We start from the raw sequence: 16,853 nt of genomic DNA, 5'->3' as shown, positions 1-16,853 counted from the left end.
TGTATAAAATAAGCTACAAGGATATATTATACAACACAGGGAGTATAGCCGATATTTTATATTAACTATAAATGGAGTATAAGCTTTAAAAATGGTGAATCATACAGATTAGAAAACAAACTTACGGTTACCAAGGTGGGGGGAAGATTGGGATGAATTGGGAGGTTGGGATTGACATATATACACTAATATGTATAAAATAGATAACTAATGAGAACCTACTATATAGCACAGGGAACTCTGCTCAGTGCTCTGTGGTGACCTAAATGGGAAGGAAATCTAAAAAAGAGGGGATATATATATGTATAACTGATTCACTTTGCTGTAGAGCAGAAACTAACACAACACTGTAAAGCAACTATACTCCAATAAAAAATAAATTAATTAAAAAAATTGTAAAAATTGTGAATCACTATATTATACACCTGTAACTTATATAATATTGTACAGCAACTGTACTTTAAAAAAGAAAACAAAATAAAGAGGAAGAAAAAGGAAAAAAAAGAAAAATGACCATTCTGAAATGCCCTTTTTCCTCCCCAGATTATTCAGAGCTGGGAGAGCTTCCCCCACGATCTCCTCTAGAACCAGTTTGTGAAGATGGACCCTTTGGCCCTGTCCCAGAGGAAAAGAAAAGGACATCTCGTGAACTTCGAGAGCTGTGGCAAAAGGCCATTCTACAACAGATACTGCTCCTCAGGATGGAGAAGGAAAATCAGAAGCTGCAAGGTTGGTGTGCCACTTTTTATATTTAACAGGCCTGATGTTGATTTAATTTGTCCTGACTCTAAAGTGAAGCGTATCAGACATAAGCGTGTTATTCTTTAAAAAAAAAAGAAAAGAAAAGAAAAAGGCAAGGTACTCTAACATACATACATACACACATGCATATTAAATACCTGTTACTTTTCCAAAGCAAAGTTAGTACTTTTCACTTTCTAGAGATTTAATGATAATCTCGCCAATTATATTAAATTAAATCTTCTGAGAGACATGCTTCAAATGTAAACTTTAACTCTCTGAAAAGTGTTTTTTGTTTTCTTCTTTCTCTCTCTCCCCCTGCTTTGTCCTCAACCGTAGTCTTTGCCTGGTACTAGGTATGAACTGATCCTACCTAAATCATTAAAGTTCATAACCTCACTCTATGTGCGTTTTTAGTGAGTGGCAGGCAACCTGAAAAATAGAGAACCAAGACTTCAAGTTAGCTGAGCTGTACCTGTACTGATAACAAGGTTTTATAAGGACACACTCATTTAATCCTGGTGACAACTCAAGAAGGCAGGTATAACCTGAAGAGGAAACTAATGCTCAGAGAAGCCCAGGGTTATGTTAGTGTCAAAATAAGCCATGAACTTTAGATTCTGTTCATTTCCTGTTTCCATAGTCATTTGAACGAATAAATATTATTTGCAAAGTAGCTAAGGAGCCGAGTTGTATGTACCCTGGGTGGTATACTGCAAAGAGCACGGGTCTTGGAGTGCAGAGAGCTGCCTGGATATAAAATAAGAAGGATTTTGGTTGGGAAATCCGAACATATTCTTTAAAAGGGAGGCTATACAAGTAGTACACGGTGGCCCTGTCCAGAGCAATTTTGGAATTAACTTCCTCCTTGATTGTAGAGCTTCATCTTTTATTGTGATGTTTGTATAGAGCTGAAAGTTAAGACACCAAATCTGGTGAATAAGGGTCATTGTCCATATAAATATGTCATCTTTGACCAAAAACAAGAGTCAAGTACAAAGTAATAAGACCTTTTGATAAGAGAGTAGTTGAGCGGTTGGAATTGTCTACTTATGGGTGTAGTGGGCTCTCCAGTACCCAGTATTGAAGCTGAGAGAGACAGCTCATCCCATGAGGCTGCTATGGAAAGGGATGCCATGGTGAGGGGAATTTAGAGCAGCGAATGCTAAATTTTCTTCCAAGTCTGTGTTTCTACCATTTTCTTGTATGTTCTTGAAGGTGATTCTAAAAGCAGATGTCTAAAAGAGATTTAATAGTGATGGCATCACCGAGTGTTCCATCGACCAAATGACAGCTTTGGAGCACAGCGCTTATAATCATGTGTATGTTGGTGGGGGTTTTTGTTGAAAAGTAAAAAGGCACTTATATTCATCATGTAGGTCATAAACCTTAATGCTTTCCCTGGCCCATCTTCTTGCAGATGGCAGCTACGGAAAATCAGGGCATAGTTGTAAAATGGGAAGGATGCTGGCTGGCTTCTTGGGAGTGCTGGGAAGGAATCGTGACTGTGACTGATGTGACAAGATCAGATTGCCACAGTGGCAAAGCTTTTGTAAAGCCATGTAAATGGTGACCAGGCGGACTAGAATGGGCAGGGAAGCGTTTCCTAAGGTACCTAGAACACCTTGCCCTTGTTCACTAGCCCTTGCCGGCATCCTCTTTTGCTGCTTCCTTGTTTCATCCAGCAGAGTTCTGTCCTGTGTGGTCTCTTATTTTTACTGTTTGAATTTATTCCTCTCCTTAGCTCTGTAAAGTCCAACGTATGCTTATCTTGGTGATGAAAGCATAATAAACTTGCTAAATATCATTTAGGAAGCATTGTGTCAGTGTGTGCAGTACCTGTATTGCTGAGAAAACTAATCAACAATAAGAGCCTGATCATGAATGGCCTAAAAACATGTAGTAAGTTTTGTTGGGGTGGCATGGGGGGCACAGAATCATTAAATACAGAAGCTGTGGTGGGGCAGGAACCGTGTCTTTACCTTGGACCTGTTAAGCAGGCTTGTAGCCGCTTGACGTCTCAGCGGTGGTGATGAGCAGGCAGCTGTGCTGTGAAGTAGGAGACACGGAGCTGTAGCATTCACTAACGTGCTCTTAAATTGCCTGTTCTAGCCTCTGAGAATGATTTGCTGAACAAGCGCCTAAAGCTTGATTATGAAGAAATCACTCCTTGTCTTAAAGAAGTAACTACAGTGTGGGAAAAGATGCTTACCACTCCAGGAAGATCAAAAATTAAGTTTGACATGGAAAAAATGCACTCGGCTATTGGGCAAGGTAAGCTTAACTGGGAATCAGTCCAGCCGGCCTCACCCCTCACTGATGACTGGGGAGAAGTATGGAATAAAAAATAATTTTTAAGTCCATTTTCGGTGGCCGTCTCTCTCCTATTTATCATGTCTTTACCTAATCTGTTTCCAGATGTCTTAGTTAATTGATGTGAGTTTCATTACCTTTCATGATTCCTCTTAATTAAGTTAATTAAGGAAACAGGAAGAAGACAAAAGAATACCTAAGGGCTTAGTTGCCTACAAACTGGGTAATGATGTGATGATAAGCTGGGTGAAATAGTAAACTGACAGTGAACTGTGTGCCTTCTGTCTGGATGCTCTCAGGAGGTAACATAGTGTCCAGCCCGGACTTCAGGCAGGTAGGCTCGGGTTTGGATTCCAGCTCTCCAGTTACTTTGCAGCCCTTGAAATAAAAGACGCCATGTGGCTAAGAAGGCCTCTCCTCTTAATGAGACCCCTAAGTGACGGAAATAAAGAGATTTATAAACATCCCAAGTTAAAGTTTGATCAAGGTGGCAGGATTTTAGGGTGTCAACTTGGGAGAAGGAGGAATAATTCTAGGGAATTTTAACTAATTCAGAGTTTACTTTGGTTTTAAAGGATTTCTCTAAAGGTATGAAGGTGTAGAAGTTTATAATCTGGAGCGTACTTTTCTAGGAGTGGGATTGCAAAGAGGCTACCTGAGCAGTTGGCAATATGGGCCAGAAGCAAACTCTGCTCACCTTTGACCCAGCACTGCCACGTAAGAAACCCGTTCTAGAAATGAATCAGTCAAAAATGTGCTGCAGTGGGAAGAGTGCAGATTGTGGCAGTGTTTAATGCCAAAAAACAAAGCAGAACCCGAAAAAACCCAACTGCGTGACCACACGTATGTCATATTCCTTGAAAATAACGCAGTAGATTTATATTGACGGCAGTAAAAGGTGTCTGAGGTCAGTCGTTAAATGAGAAAGGACAGCGTGGCCTCATGTACAGCTGTGTATCTCCATATGTGTATATGTAGAAAGACATCCTTGACGTGTTTGCAGATAACCTGAGTTGTAGACAGGATGGCCATCCATCCGGGTTACCCGGCATAGCCCTGCTTTACAACCTGTCCAGTAATTAATAGCCTTCCTCCCCTTCGCTTTCAAAAGCTTCCCGCTTTGGGTGGTGAATTATATGTTCCCTCTGGTTATGAATGGTTTTTCACTTTCTTCTTTATACCTTCTGTATTTTCAGAAGGTTTGTTTGTTTTTCTCACGTTTAAATAGTGAGCATATATTACTTCTAAAGTGAGTAAAAATTAAAAAGTATTTACATCTGGGGGGAGGGTGGCTTCCTGCCTGCGCGCCCAGTCCACTGCCAGGTTTCTTTCTGGGGTTAGGAGTGGAGGCAAAACCGAGCGTGCGGAAGGCTGTTCCAGGTCATTCTTAGCAAACACATTGGCACCGATTTGCATGACCCTTTGTTTTTAAATCGTAAAATCTAAGCTTTCTCTTAAACACCAGAATATGTGGTACTGTCCAGGGACGGCCAGTATTTTTTTCCTCCCCAAAATAAAGGTTTGATAAGATAATGGGAATGATTTAGTAATAAGGGGAAATTGTTCATCTCATAACTTGGGAAATTTCCCAGTTTGACAAAAATATTTTGTGAAAAGCCCCACTATTAATCATGTAACATGCTGACTGTTTTTCAGCCCACATTTGTTTCTAATACAGTGTGAAGTATGAGGTGTGTGTGTGTCTGCACATCTCCCCACCCCTCCAGATACATCTCTGAGCAGGAATAGTAGGGAGAAAAGAAACAGAACAGTATAAAAAAGCAGATATCAGGGTGGATTAGTTTCCTGTTGCTGCCATAACAAATGATAACAAAATTGGTGGCTAAAACAACAGAAAGTTTTCTCTCTTAGTTCTGGAAGCCAGAAGTCTGAAGTCAGGGTGCGTGGACAGGGTCGCCCTCGGCCTCTCCCAGCTTCTGGTGGCTGTCGGCACTCCTTGACCGTGGCTGCGTCACTTCCGTCTCTGCCTCTGTGGGCATATCGCCTCCTGTTCTTGTCTTCTCTGTGTGACTCTTTTCTAAAGACATTGTCATTCTGGGTTATGGCCTCATTTCAAGGTCTTTACCTAACTTAATTATCTCTGCAAAGACCGTTTTCCCAAATAAGGCAACATTCACAGCCTCAGGTGATCAGGACGTGGGCATACCTTTTTGGAGGCCACCACTCAGCCCACTACACAGGGTCATCCAGTTGGCTCCGAGTTAAACATTCAGAGAACGTGTAGGATGTGGTCACAGTTAAGTGTGTCCCTGTGTTTCTCCCATAGTGTAAAACCAAATTACTGACTAGACTGTAAGTATTTCCAAGAGATGGCTGAGTGATGCTTTCTAAACAGCTCCTGTGAATCTGTAATAAATGAAATTGGCTTTCTGATTCACAAATCTGATTCACAAATGATGATTTTATTATTAATTGCCAGGTAGGAACGTAAGGTATTTTCCTCAGTACCCATCTGAGTAGCAGCTTGTGTGACAGTGAGAACTTTGAGAGAAAACGGCAGTCAGTTCCCCTGGGCTGCCAGCAATGAGCTGGGGCATCTCTTCTCAGCAAGGGGCCTCTGTTTCCCCATCTGCACCATGTGGAGCATCCTCGTATTTCCCTCAGCGGGTTGTGGGGACGATGTAACGTGTTCAGGATGGCGACGACGCCTGGTCACCTCACAGGGAGTGTTAGCTGTTGCTCTTTCCCGGAGTAGGATCTGCTGTCAGAGACGGCTGGGGAAACTAGCAAACGACCTTCCTGGGTAGGCTCTCCGAGTGGCAGGGAAGGGTACCAAGTGCTCACGGTTTTTTTCTGGATGGAAAGGGAGATTAATCCCTGATTACGAGGCTCCTTTTCTCTGAAGAGCACTCCTCAGAGATGAGGAGAGTTTGGTGTCTTATCCTGCCGTTTTCTTTGTCTCCCCATTTCCACGTTCGGGCCTTGAAACAGCGGAATCACGAACCCAAGAATTTTGATCCAAAACAGTCACTTTTTCTAATGGGGTTTGACCTGAGTAACATCATTGACTTTAAGAGGACGTTTCTTAGTTTTAGACAACATTTTAAAATTACTTTGAGTATTTAAGTTAATCACGTCTAAAACATTAGGTAGAGGCTCTTAGATCATTTTTCTTGTTTGTAGGTCCATGTTGAATGCCCACCAGGGCATGTTCATGCAGACTGTCCCCTGTGCAGCCACTGGCCCCTTCCTCCAGCCCACGCTTGCAGAAAGACGTCCAATCAGTATCCCAGAATCTCAGCTTTGATTTGGCTACTCCTTCCCCAACTCAAAAACATTCAGTGGCTCCCTTCGGCTACCAAATAAAGTGCAGGTTTCTTGCCCTCAGTTTTGCCTCTAGTAAAGCCCTTCCAGCCTGACTGCCACCTCCTCCCTCCTGCATGTGCCGTGTGCCCAGGGAGGCCTGTGGAAACGCTCTTGGTTCCCTTCCTCTGAATTGGCTTCTCTCTTCTTTCTCCCACTCTTGAGTCTTGGCACAAGTGAAGGAGTCCAGGAAACCTAGATCTCCTTCGTCCACACTCACCTCTTTGGATCTATCCCTTCTCTGAGTTCACTTCTGTTTTTTTAAACTTAAAAAAAAATTTTTTTACTTATTTATTTTTTATTTGGGGCTGTGTCAGGTCTTAGTTGTGGCACGCGGGATCTTCGTTGCGGCATGTGGGATCCTCCGCTGCAGCGTACAGGCTCTGTAGTTGCGGCACGTGGGCCTAGTTGCCCCGCGGCATGTGGGGTCTTAGTTCCCCGACCAGGAATCGAACCCACGTCCCCTGCATTGGAAGGTGGATTCTTAACCACTGGGCCACCAGGGAAGTCCCTGAGATCCCATTTTGCAGTGTCATTTTACATGCTTGCAGTTATTTCCCAAGGACGTTAGTAATTGGTGCCAGTCATAGGGGTTCATGTCATTCATCAGTTTATCGCAGAGTCTAGCACAGTCTGCACATAGTCCCTAGGTATGTGCTACGAAAGGTGGGGGGGGGTCAGGGGGGTGAGGGAAGAATGGCGGAGAGTGTGGAGGAAGGAAGGAAGGGAGCAAATACGAGAGAATTCTGGTTGCTTTATTTCCATTCCTATGCAGTTAATTCACAGTGGAACTAGAAGCTGGATCAGTGGACTGAAGCACAACTCATTTTTATTGTTAAGTTGAATTCTGTACATGAAGCCCCTCTCTCTCTTTTCCACCCCCGCTTTTGAAGGTGTGCCGCGACATCACCGGGGCGAAATCTGGAAATTCCTAGCAGAGCAATACCACCTAAAACACCCGTTTCCCAGTAAACAGCAGCCAAAGGACACGCCATACAAAGAGCTCTTAAAGCAGCTCACCTCCCACCAGCACGCCATTCTCATCGACCTCGGTAAGCCTGCAGTCGATTTGACATGAAAATGGAAGTTTCACTCACTTGAAAAGTCTGAAGACACTGTCCGAGTTATTTAGTGCTCGGCCTGGAGGTTTAGCAACCAGAATTCGCTGCTGAGACTTTCGATTAACAAAGCCCTGGAGTCATCACAAATGTCTTCTCAGGTCTATAAAGAAACCTCCGTCTGCTCCGGGTGGCTTATTACCTCTGCTCAGCATGGAGGGTGGCTGGCGTGGAGGCGCCAGTTCTGACCACGGTTCAGTTCAGTGACTCAGATATTGATAGGAGGTTTTGCAGTCAACCCAAGGAACATCCTGGAAACACAGGTGTCAGAGCTGAGGCTGCGTTTAATTACAGGAGCCACTCCCTAGTCTTTACGGTTTACAAACAGGATTTATTAGAAAAATTGGAGAAACGAGCTTGTGAGTGCACCCTGGGTAATTTTATTCTGGGAACGGGGAGGCGCCTCGTCTCTCGAGCAGTTTTAAAAACGCTAAGGTGGAAACGGTGTCTTGGGTACCTTTGCAGTTGCCACCAGTGGAGAACTTGTGGAGGCAGGCTGTAGCCATGGTGACAGAAGGCCTTCTCTCTTGTCAGCAGCCCCAGGTGGGGACATCCTTTCCTGCCTGCTCCGCCCCCAGCGGCCTCCGTCTCTGGCTCTGCTGACAGCAGGGCTCCTGGGCAACCCCGTGGGCTCCCGGCCCTGCCGCTTCTAGGGCACATGGTCCTGCTTCCAGAACATCCACCCTGGCTGCCGCCACCCCGGGGCTCCCCAGTCCGTGTTCTGGGCCCACCGGGTTCCTCCCAGCCGTGTGAGGTGCGAGCCGGATCAGGCAGTACCGAGGCTTTTCTGTCCAGCCACACAGCACTTCGTCAGGGTGGATTTCGTAAATGTCCCTCTTCAGGTCTGAGTTGAAATGTCATCTCTGGGAAGCTGTCCCTGATATAGCCTCTTCTCCCACCTTCAGGTTGGGTTAGGTGCCTCTGCTAAGCCTTGTCCCACCCTCTACACTCCCCTCAGCGTACTTATCACATTTACCATTATGACAATTATCATTAATGTTTAAAGCTAGTACTTAACTTTACCTTGGACCAAATGTTGGGTGGAGTTACTTAAAATCTTTTCTTTAATCCTCACAACACAATCAGGGAGGTGTTGTTCTATCCTTGTTTGGAGCTGAGAATATTGAAATGCAGAGAGGTTAAGTCACTTGTCCAAAGTAACACGGCTGGTGTGCCACTGAACAGTGTGACTCTAGGCCTGTGCTTGTAACCCCCCCCTCCACTGTCCCTTAGTTATGTGGCAGTGCCTTTTTATTGCCTTTCTCCCCAGTAGGATGCAGCCCTCCCTCTGTGGGCTGGACTGGGGCCATTTGCCATTGTACCCTAGCTCCTAGGACAGAACCTGTCACATAGTAGATGCTTACTAAATCTCTTGATGTTGACTGTGAGGCCCCGCACTGGCATCCCAGTCTCACGTGACCCTCACGGCAGCCTTGGAAAACTGGCCCTGTATCCTCTTTAAGAAATGAGAAAAGTCTCTGAAGCGCAGCGAGGTCAGGTGTTGACCGTGGTCACACAGCTGAGTGCCAGGACCTAAACCCCCTCCGGCTCTGTGCTGCAGTAGGCCCCTCCATCCCTGAGGCCCTCTGCCCAGGAGCCCCATGCGTTCCTAGGAGATGGCTGGCTGGGCGCAGGGTGATGCTGACAGGCCGTGATTGCGCCTTGGGGACAGTGAAAATGTGAGGCCTGGGGCTGGAGCCCATTTGGCCCGCTGACCCTACGGAAGCAGTTTTGTGAATTGGCAGTAGCAGTGTTTGCTCATGTGGTGAGTAACAGAAAAAGTGACATGTTCCTATCATGTGAAATGAAGAAAAAAATAAATTTCGGGTAGGAGGTTGAAAGGGAGGAAGGGAGCACACGTGGTCTCTGCCCCCACCCGGGATGGGAGGAGGAGGTGGGGACGAAGTTTCCTCCTAACTCCTCTCTTCTCTCAGTTTTCTTTCAGTAAATATTCCTCATTGTTCCACGCGCAGGACTGGGCCTCTGCCTCCCGTAGCTCAGATGCAGTTACTCTTCTGCAGAGGGAGGAAAAGGCCACGTCAGCAGCACAACGGGCTCGGGGCGGGGCTGTCCCCCGGGGACCTGTGTTTGCGCAGCAGCCACCTTCAGGCACCGCCCTGCCCAGGGGCCAGCGGCTGCCACTCCTCTCGTTGGCCTGGAGTCTGCAAGAGGCGAGATTCGGCCTTTCCTCCTTCCCAGGCGGGGCCAGGCTGCACTCACGTCCTCTCTGTCCCTGCCGTCTCCCACCCTCACCCTCTGCAACCCCGAAGGCCAGCTGCAGCCCCACGCCACACCCCGACTGCGCCAGCCTTGTCTCTGCACCTCACTTCTTTCCCAGTCATGGCCCCCAGTTCGGATGCCGTCTCAGTGCCCTCCCAAGGTCCCAAAGAAGCTCTGTTTCCAGCAGTGCGTTTCCCAGGTGACATCGGTGCGTCTCTCCAGGCTTCCTCCAGGGCCAGCCTTCCCTCCTCCCTTGAACTGGGAGAGCCGAATATTGGCCCAGGTCCAGCGGTGGACCAGGTGCCCTGCCTGCCAGGCTCTGGCTCTGCTGGGTTCACGGAGGCCTCGCCTAGAAGTTCCTCCAAACTTTGCCCGTTGCTTCCCCCTCACCTCTCACCAAGGTGGTATTTGCCAAGTCAGTTGTTTTGTCTGCATTTTTTAATTTAGTCTACAGTGTGACTCACTCAAGGCCCAGCAGAGGTGTGTAGGGCAGAGCAAAAACAAATCATGTTTCAGTTTTTCTTAAGAAAGTGACATCCGTATCCTGGCCAGAAGAACAGAGTGCTTATTGGTTGGAGGTATTTGGGGTTTGCAAGGATTTTTGTTTTCCTGGCTTTTCCTTTACTTTTCTGAAATTAGCTGTTAATCTAATCAGGTTTGCAATATGTTTTCCTCCAAGGAGTGAGAATAATAGACTTTGTAGTTGGGCAGTGTTTTACAGTTTGTGAACCATATTCTCTAGCTTTGCTGGATTTCAGCTTTACACGGTCCTGTATGAACTTGGACACATTATTTCCACTTCAGAGGTGATGTGGTTTGCCCAAGTTACAGGCCACTACTCAGTGGCAGAAAGTTCTAGAACCTTGCTCTTCTCAGTCTCTGAATATCATGTTCCCTCTAGGACACACTGTATGGCTTTTCTGTGTCTTGGCTTTGTCCACTGCAGACCAACACAGCCTTCTCCTCCTCTGGTTAGGTGGAGAAACGCTGTCAGAGCTGGCCCCATTGAGGCAGGAGGAGACAGTGTACCTGATGACACTTAGCAAGTCATGCTGGGGCCTTAGTTCCGGAACCTGCCCCACCCTCTAGGTGTGCTTCCAGCACATCCATTTGTGCTGCCCTCAGGTAATTGTAACTCTTCTCTTCTCCGGCTCTCCATCCTGGGTGGACAATCTGTATTGTCCAGTATCCTGCCTTCTGGCTGTGCCTCCCATCTGGTCGTGGCCGCATGAAAGGCCATGGGGGAGGGGACACTGAACAGCGAGCTAGAGACCCCCTTCGGGCTCCAGGTCACCCTCCACCCTGTCAGCTGCTGCTCTCCTGGGTATCCCGTTGTCAGTGCCTCCCCTGGGACGCTCTCCGGCCTCTCCCACGATAGGCAGGTTGGCCGGGACACTGGAACAGGTCCAGAAATGGAGGGACACGATTGAATCAGAGAGCAGACTTAGAAACTGCTCCCTGTGGCTTTCCAGCAGTGGAAAGGGGTGACTTGTGCAGGGGGCGTTTAGGAAGGTTTGTTGCGGGGAGAGGTAGAGTAGCGAGAGAGAAATGAACCCAGGACAAGAAATCAGGCAAAGACTATTGCTGCCCTCCTAAGTCAAGTTCAGATAAACTGATCTCGATTGATCCAGTGCTTTCTCACGGGGCTGAGGAAGAACACACGAATGTATCCTCCTCCCTTTGCTGAGAGCACGTAATTAAGGTGAATGTTCCCCTCGTGGCCTCCATGCACTTCTGCCTCTGCTGATCCAGACAAGGCCGTAATTCTCACCTGGGTCCAGTCGTGGCCCCGGCTGAGCGCCTCTTTAATCAGGCATTTTTCTGCTCCCTAGAAGCACACTTCCCCATCAGTCACATTCCAAAAGGAGAGGGGGAGGTGGGATTTGACAGGTATCAACCACACATGCCTCCTGGACAGAAGAAGTCTTTTTAAACTTTGTCTGAGTACCAGCTTTTTGTGAAAATCGGGATGTCGAGAGCGTCTTATTTTAACCTCTTGCTGAGAGGTCATTGTTTTGTATAAAAGAAAACACCTACTGCTCCCCACTGTGTTTCAAAGCACTGCCTATGGTTTAAAAGAGGAGAAATGTGCGTGTGGTGTGGTGTGAAACACCTGCAGGGAAACGAGCAGCCTGGGCAGAGTTGATCGGGGCGTGTGCTGGAGTGGGGTTGGGTAGAGAACCATAGCTGACCGCTCCTCTGGACACTAGACTCCTGTTTAGAGGATAGACACTCTTCTTCCTGTTTCAGATGGAAGTCCAGGTATCTGCAGGCCCGAAGGCGGTTCTCATTTCTTTCACCTGAAAGCATGATTAATTGCTGAGTTTTTAATTGCAAGCATTATTCCAAGAACAACCAGCTGACCTTGTTTATAGAGCTGATTGATGATGTGATCCCACTTGGAAAGATCTGTCGCTTTAACCTAAAGCACATCAGATTTCTGGTTCAGTAGGCTTTCTTTTTTTCAAAATACAACAAATGTGTTTTGTTTTCACAGGGCGAACCTTTCCAACACATCCATACTTCTCTGCTCAGCTAGGAGCGGGGCAGCTGTCACTTTACAACATTTTGAAGGCCTACTCGCTTCTAGACCAGGAAGTAGGCTATTGCCAAGGTCTCAGCTTTGTAGCAGGCATTCTGCTGCTTCATATGGGCGAAGAAGAGGCATTCAACATGCTCAAGTTTCTGATGTTTGACATGGGTCTGCGGAAACAGTATCGGCCAGACATGATTATTTTACAGGTAGAGAGCGTTCCTTAAGTCTTTGATAAAGATGAACTCTAAAATGTTTATGATCCCTTTCCAGGTATATCTCAGGAACTGTCCCACCATCAGTTAACACTGTAACATCTGTCACTGCTGAGAACTTACTCTGTGCTAGGCCTTACACCAAATGTTGCATGTGCACTTACCTCCTCAAACTTCAGGAAGACATTGTTGATCAGCTCAATTTAGAGATGGGAAAGCTAAGGCTCAGAGAGGTTATGTAATTTGAGCAGGTCACACAGCTAGCAGGTGGCAGAGCTGGGATTTAAACCTAGGCCTGTCTGACTCCGGAGCGCCCTCCCTTTTACCCTTTGTCAAACCACCTTCAGGTGGTCTGATTCCTACCTCCCAGTGTATTTGCTCCTTCCTCTGCCGGGGATCCCATCCCTACCCCTCAACCCCTGCCATCCCATGTCCAGCTCAGATATCACCTGTTCACGCAGGCGCCGTGTCCCCCCCTCTTCCACCCACCCTGGCTCGCTGTGTCACGTGATCCTGTCTCATTCCTTTTGCATAACACACTTACTGCCTGAAATTATCTTGTTTCCTTATTTATTTACTTGTTTATTTTCTGGCTCTCCTTAGCGTATATCATGAGAGGGCAGGGGTCTTACCTGTCTTGGGGCTGAGTCCCTAGTTCCTAGGCTAGTGCCTGGGATGAAGTGGGTACCTCGTCCGTCTTTGTTGAATGAATGAGTGACAGGTGGCAGGTCATGTCGGAAGAAAACCCCATACAACAGTGTGTTCCACTGCTGCTGCCACCGCCTTTCAGAGGTGGGGAGAACTCTGGGTCCTGCTTTGAGGATATTCCTAAATGTTGGAATATGTGTTTACGTGTTTGTTTACCAGCAAGATACTCTGATTTCAGAGCCTTAGAAAGTGTACGTTAGAGCCAAGGACTCTTCCAGAGCATTGAACAACATGGCTAGGAATCCTTTCACCTCCACCTGTGTGTGTGGACCGCGTGAACATAAATCCCATAGAAGGAAGCCATCCCGTTCACTAGGAGATTTGGGCCTACATAACACGTGCCACACATGCTGTCAGGTTCTTCCTACATAACCCCGTTAGCGTATTTAATGTAGGTGCGCCTGCCATCGAAGAGAGTGGAATTTTTCAGATTTGTATAGTATAGTATACAGCAGTATATACTGATACAGTATATTACACAAGTCGTGTGTAGTATAGTATACACACGGCTGCGTTTGGGCTGGTGGCCTAGAGATTAGATTTCTTTTTGATACGAAAGAGCCACAGCTGGTACCTGAGAGAACTATGTTGTCTGGCCTCCCGGAAACAGTTTTTCCGTTATGGGCAGTACATATCCGGCTGTAGCGCCCTCTCCAGGTCACTGTTCCTCTGGGGTCGGGCCAGGGACTGCTCAGTCGGGGCTGGCTCTAGGCCAGCTGTGAGCCCCGGGACCCTCATGGGCTTCCTGCCAGGGCCGCATCACTCTGAGGGAGCCCCCTGAGCTCACGTCCAGCCCAGTTGGAAAAGGTTTCTCCATCTCGAGATAAACGCTTGTCAGCTTATTTTAACTTTCCTGTGTTGTAAACCTGAAGAAGTCACACTTGTCCTGCCTCTTGAGTGGTTTGGGGGGCGTTCACCGGGAACTTAAGGAACAGATACAGTAGCATCCTTCTGCAGAATCTGTGCTCTCACTTCGCTGTTGGCGAGAGGCTGCCTTTTTACTTCAGATTCCCCTGGCTTTGGGTTTTGCTAAGAATGTGCGTTTACGAAATGCTGCCTCAGGATAGATGCGTAGCTTCTCCCAGCCAAGGAGAGCGAGGGAACAGTAAGAAGAAAGGCCGTGGCCGGAGGAGCCCCGCCGTGAGCGCCCCGGGCCCAGCCCAGCCCCTGCCTGGCCACAGCAGCCCGAGCGAGCACTCGCTGGATGACGGAGGGCGAGAGCAGGGGCGTCTCAGGAGCCACGAAGAGAGTTCCGTGGTCCTTCCGCCTCCGAGTGGGGTGGATGCTGATCTCCCACGGTGACTCTGTGTGCGTGTCCCTGCAGATCCAGATGTACCAGCTCTCGAGGCTGCTCCACGACTACCACCGAGACCTGTACAATCACCTGGAGGAGCACGAGATCGGCCCCAGCCTCTACGCCGCACCCTGGTTCCTCACAGTGTTCGCCTCGCAGTTCCCCCTGGGGTTCGTAGCCAGAGTCTTTGGTGAGTGTGTGTGAGTCTGTTCACCAGGACCCGCGTCCTCGAGTTAGAGGGGAACCGTGTGTCGTCGCTCCGTGGTGACTCTTCTCATTTTTATACCTGGGTCTTCTGCAGAAAACAGGGTGGTATTTGTCATTCTCAGTTTAGTGAGTGAGGATCAGGCTTCGGGAGTTTCAGGACCTGCTTAACTTCTGATGGTCAGGGCCTCCCCTCGATGCCTTCTTGTGGGCTTAGATCCGCTTCCCTCCCCCCAGGCTCCCCCTGGAGCAGACTTGCTGCCGGCTGGGCCGAGGAGCCTGGCGCGGGGCCCAGAGATGTTTCTCCCGAGCCGTCTCCCTCGACCTCCGTGGCCCGGGCCTTGCTCGCCGAGCTCCCTAAGACTTCTCCCCCGGGAGTCCCGGGCCACTGCTCTTTCTGGGTCTCGCCTGCATCTTCTCCTCTCGCCCTGCTTCCCCTACCTGTGGCTCTTCGCTTCCTCTGCCAGCATGCTCTCGAAGGCACCTCTGTGTCGCCGACCCACGGTCCATCCTCACGAGCCCCCCGCGTCATCTTCCCACTGCTGTGCCCCCGTAACTGAGGGTGGGTCACATTTCAAACCATCTCCCATTTACTTGATTTACTTTTCGAGAAGACTGTCTCTGTCAGAGTTTTAAATGAATGTTCACGTGCAAAGTCTCAAAACTGCCTTGTCAATTAGACTTCAATTTAAAAAACTAAAAATTAAAAAAGTGTAAAAGGCTGCCTTGACCTGGCAGGGATAGGAGCTGAGTGACATGCTGTGAGCAGTCAGCTCTTGTACAGTGTGCTTCCCCTGCTTCAGGATGAACTAATAATTCTGACAATTCAGGTTCTTTTTATCTTTTTACTGTGGAGGAAGAGGTTATTAAAAAATTGATTGTCATCACATACCAAGTGGTTTTAAAGTACCATTTATGTTGAGTCACTTGATAGGTTAAAAACCTGTATTCTTATACTTCTTTAGATTCGTTTTTAGAATTAGAGACCATCTTAAAAGGATTGTTCACAAAAGAGAGAGTCACTTTAGGCAGCTTTGGGCAGACCACTTGTATATCTAGATTCTAGAAATCCTAAAATTTGCTTTTTTAAAAAAAATAAATTTATTCTAGGCTGCATTGGGTCTTTGCTGCTGTGCGCGGGCTTTCTCTAGTTGTGGTGAGCGGGGGTTACTCTTTGTTGTGGTGCGCGGGCTTCTCACTGCGGTGGCTTCTCTTGTTGCGGAGCACAGGGTCTAGGCGCGTGGGCTTCAGTAGTTGTGGCGTGCAGGCTCTAGAGCGCAGGCTCAGCAGTTGTGGTGCACGGGCTTAGTTGCTCCGTGGCATGTGGGATCTTCCCGGACCAGGGCCCGAACCCATGTCCCCTGCATCAGCAGGTGGATTCTCAACCACTACGCCACCTAGGAAGCCCACCTAAAATTTGCTTTTTAAGTGGGCAGTGAGTCGTCTTCTCTCCTCCTCTTCCCCCCACACCAAAGTACTAGATTTTTATTATCATTTACTTCTGTCTACAAGAACTTTTAAGGAATTTACCATTTGGCTTTACTAGGAGAATCTAGGTTCTTAAAATATTTACTACTCTCCCCATTTTTGCATAGCTACCTCCCCAAATTGATTTTTTTTTTTGCGATACGCGGGCCTCTCACTGTTGTGGCCTCTCCTGTTGCGGAGCACAGGCTCCAGACGCGCAGGCTCAGCGGCCATGGCTCATGGGTCCAGCCGCTCGGCGGCGTGTGGGATCTTCCCAGAGCGGGTCACGAACCCGCGTCCCCTGCATCGGCAGGCGGGCTCTCAACCACTGCGCCACCAGGGAAGCCCCCCAAATTGATTTTTATTTTCCGTCCCTAAAAAAAAGAAAATAAGCACTGAAAATAATTGATACTAAACACTCTTTCCCTGGTTAAACAAATCATTAGTGAGATTCATGAAGGTTTTATACCATAGTTTTTTTAAAAAGTCCTCAAAATTACCTGCTTAGTTTACCAAAAAAGAGTCACAGAAACTACAAGATGTTTAGCTGTAGGCTTCAGTCTTTCTTGCCAAACATTTCTGTGTTTCTTACTTTTCTTACTCTGGAAATGAAAAGAAAATCATTAGTCTGCTTCACTTTTTCTCCTGATTCTTTACTGTGTTTTTTTCGAAAGGGTAATGGAGAGCAGTGAAGATTGAAAGGGGGAGGAGGGAGT

The 16,853-nt window shown here is 47.6% G+C and overlaps 1 protein-coding gene across 8 annotated transcripts in view; it reads left to right on the top strand.

The window, feature by feature from the left end:
* Positions 1-16,853, top strand: part of TBC1D1 (TBC1 domain family member 1) — a 225,725-nt gene that overhangs the window by 191,832 nt on the left and 17,040 nt on the right. For all 8 annotated transcript variants that reach the window (XR_009540365.1, XM_060148361.1, XM_060148363.1 and 5 more), the window contains 5 exons: positions 544-729; positions 2,854-3,015; positions 7,272-7,430; positions 12,214-12,458; positions 14,497-14,656. Coding sequence is in view for 7 of the 8 variants with exons in the window: in XM_060148361.1 (XP_060004344.1) it covers positions 544-729; positions 2,854-3,015; positions 7,272-7,430; positions 12,214-12,458; positions 14,497-14,656 (912 nt within the window). In the remaining variant the exon portion in view is untranslated. The remainder of the gene's footprint in view (positions 1-543; positions 730-2,853; positions 3,016-7,271; positions 7,431-12,213; positions 12,459-14,496; positions 14,657-16,853) is intronic.

Source organism: Lagenorhynchus albirostris, chromosome 4, assembly GCF_949774975.1.
Source record: "Lagenorhynchus albirostris chromosome 4, mLagAlb1.1, whole genome shotgun sequence".
In the NCBI taxonomy this organism is placed as follows: domain Eukaryota; kingdom Metazoa; phylum Chordata; class Mammalia; order Artiodactyla; family Delphinidae; genus Lagenorhynchus; species Lagenorhynchus albirostris.
The sequence above is the reverse complement of the archived record's forward strand: the minus strand, read 5'-3'. Positions and strand labels throughout refer to the sequence as shown.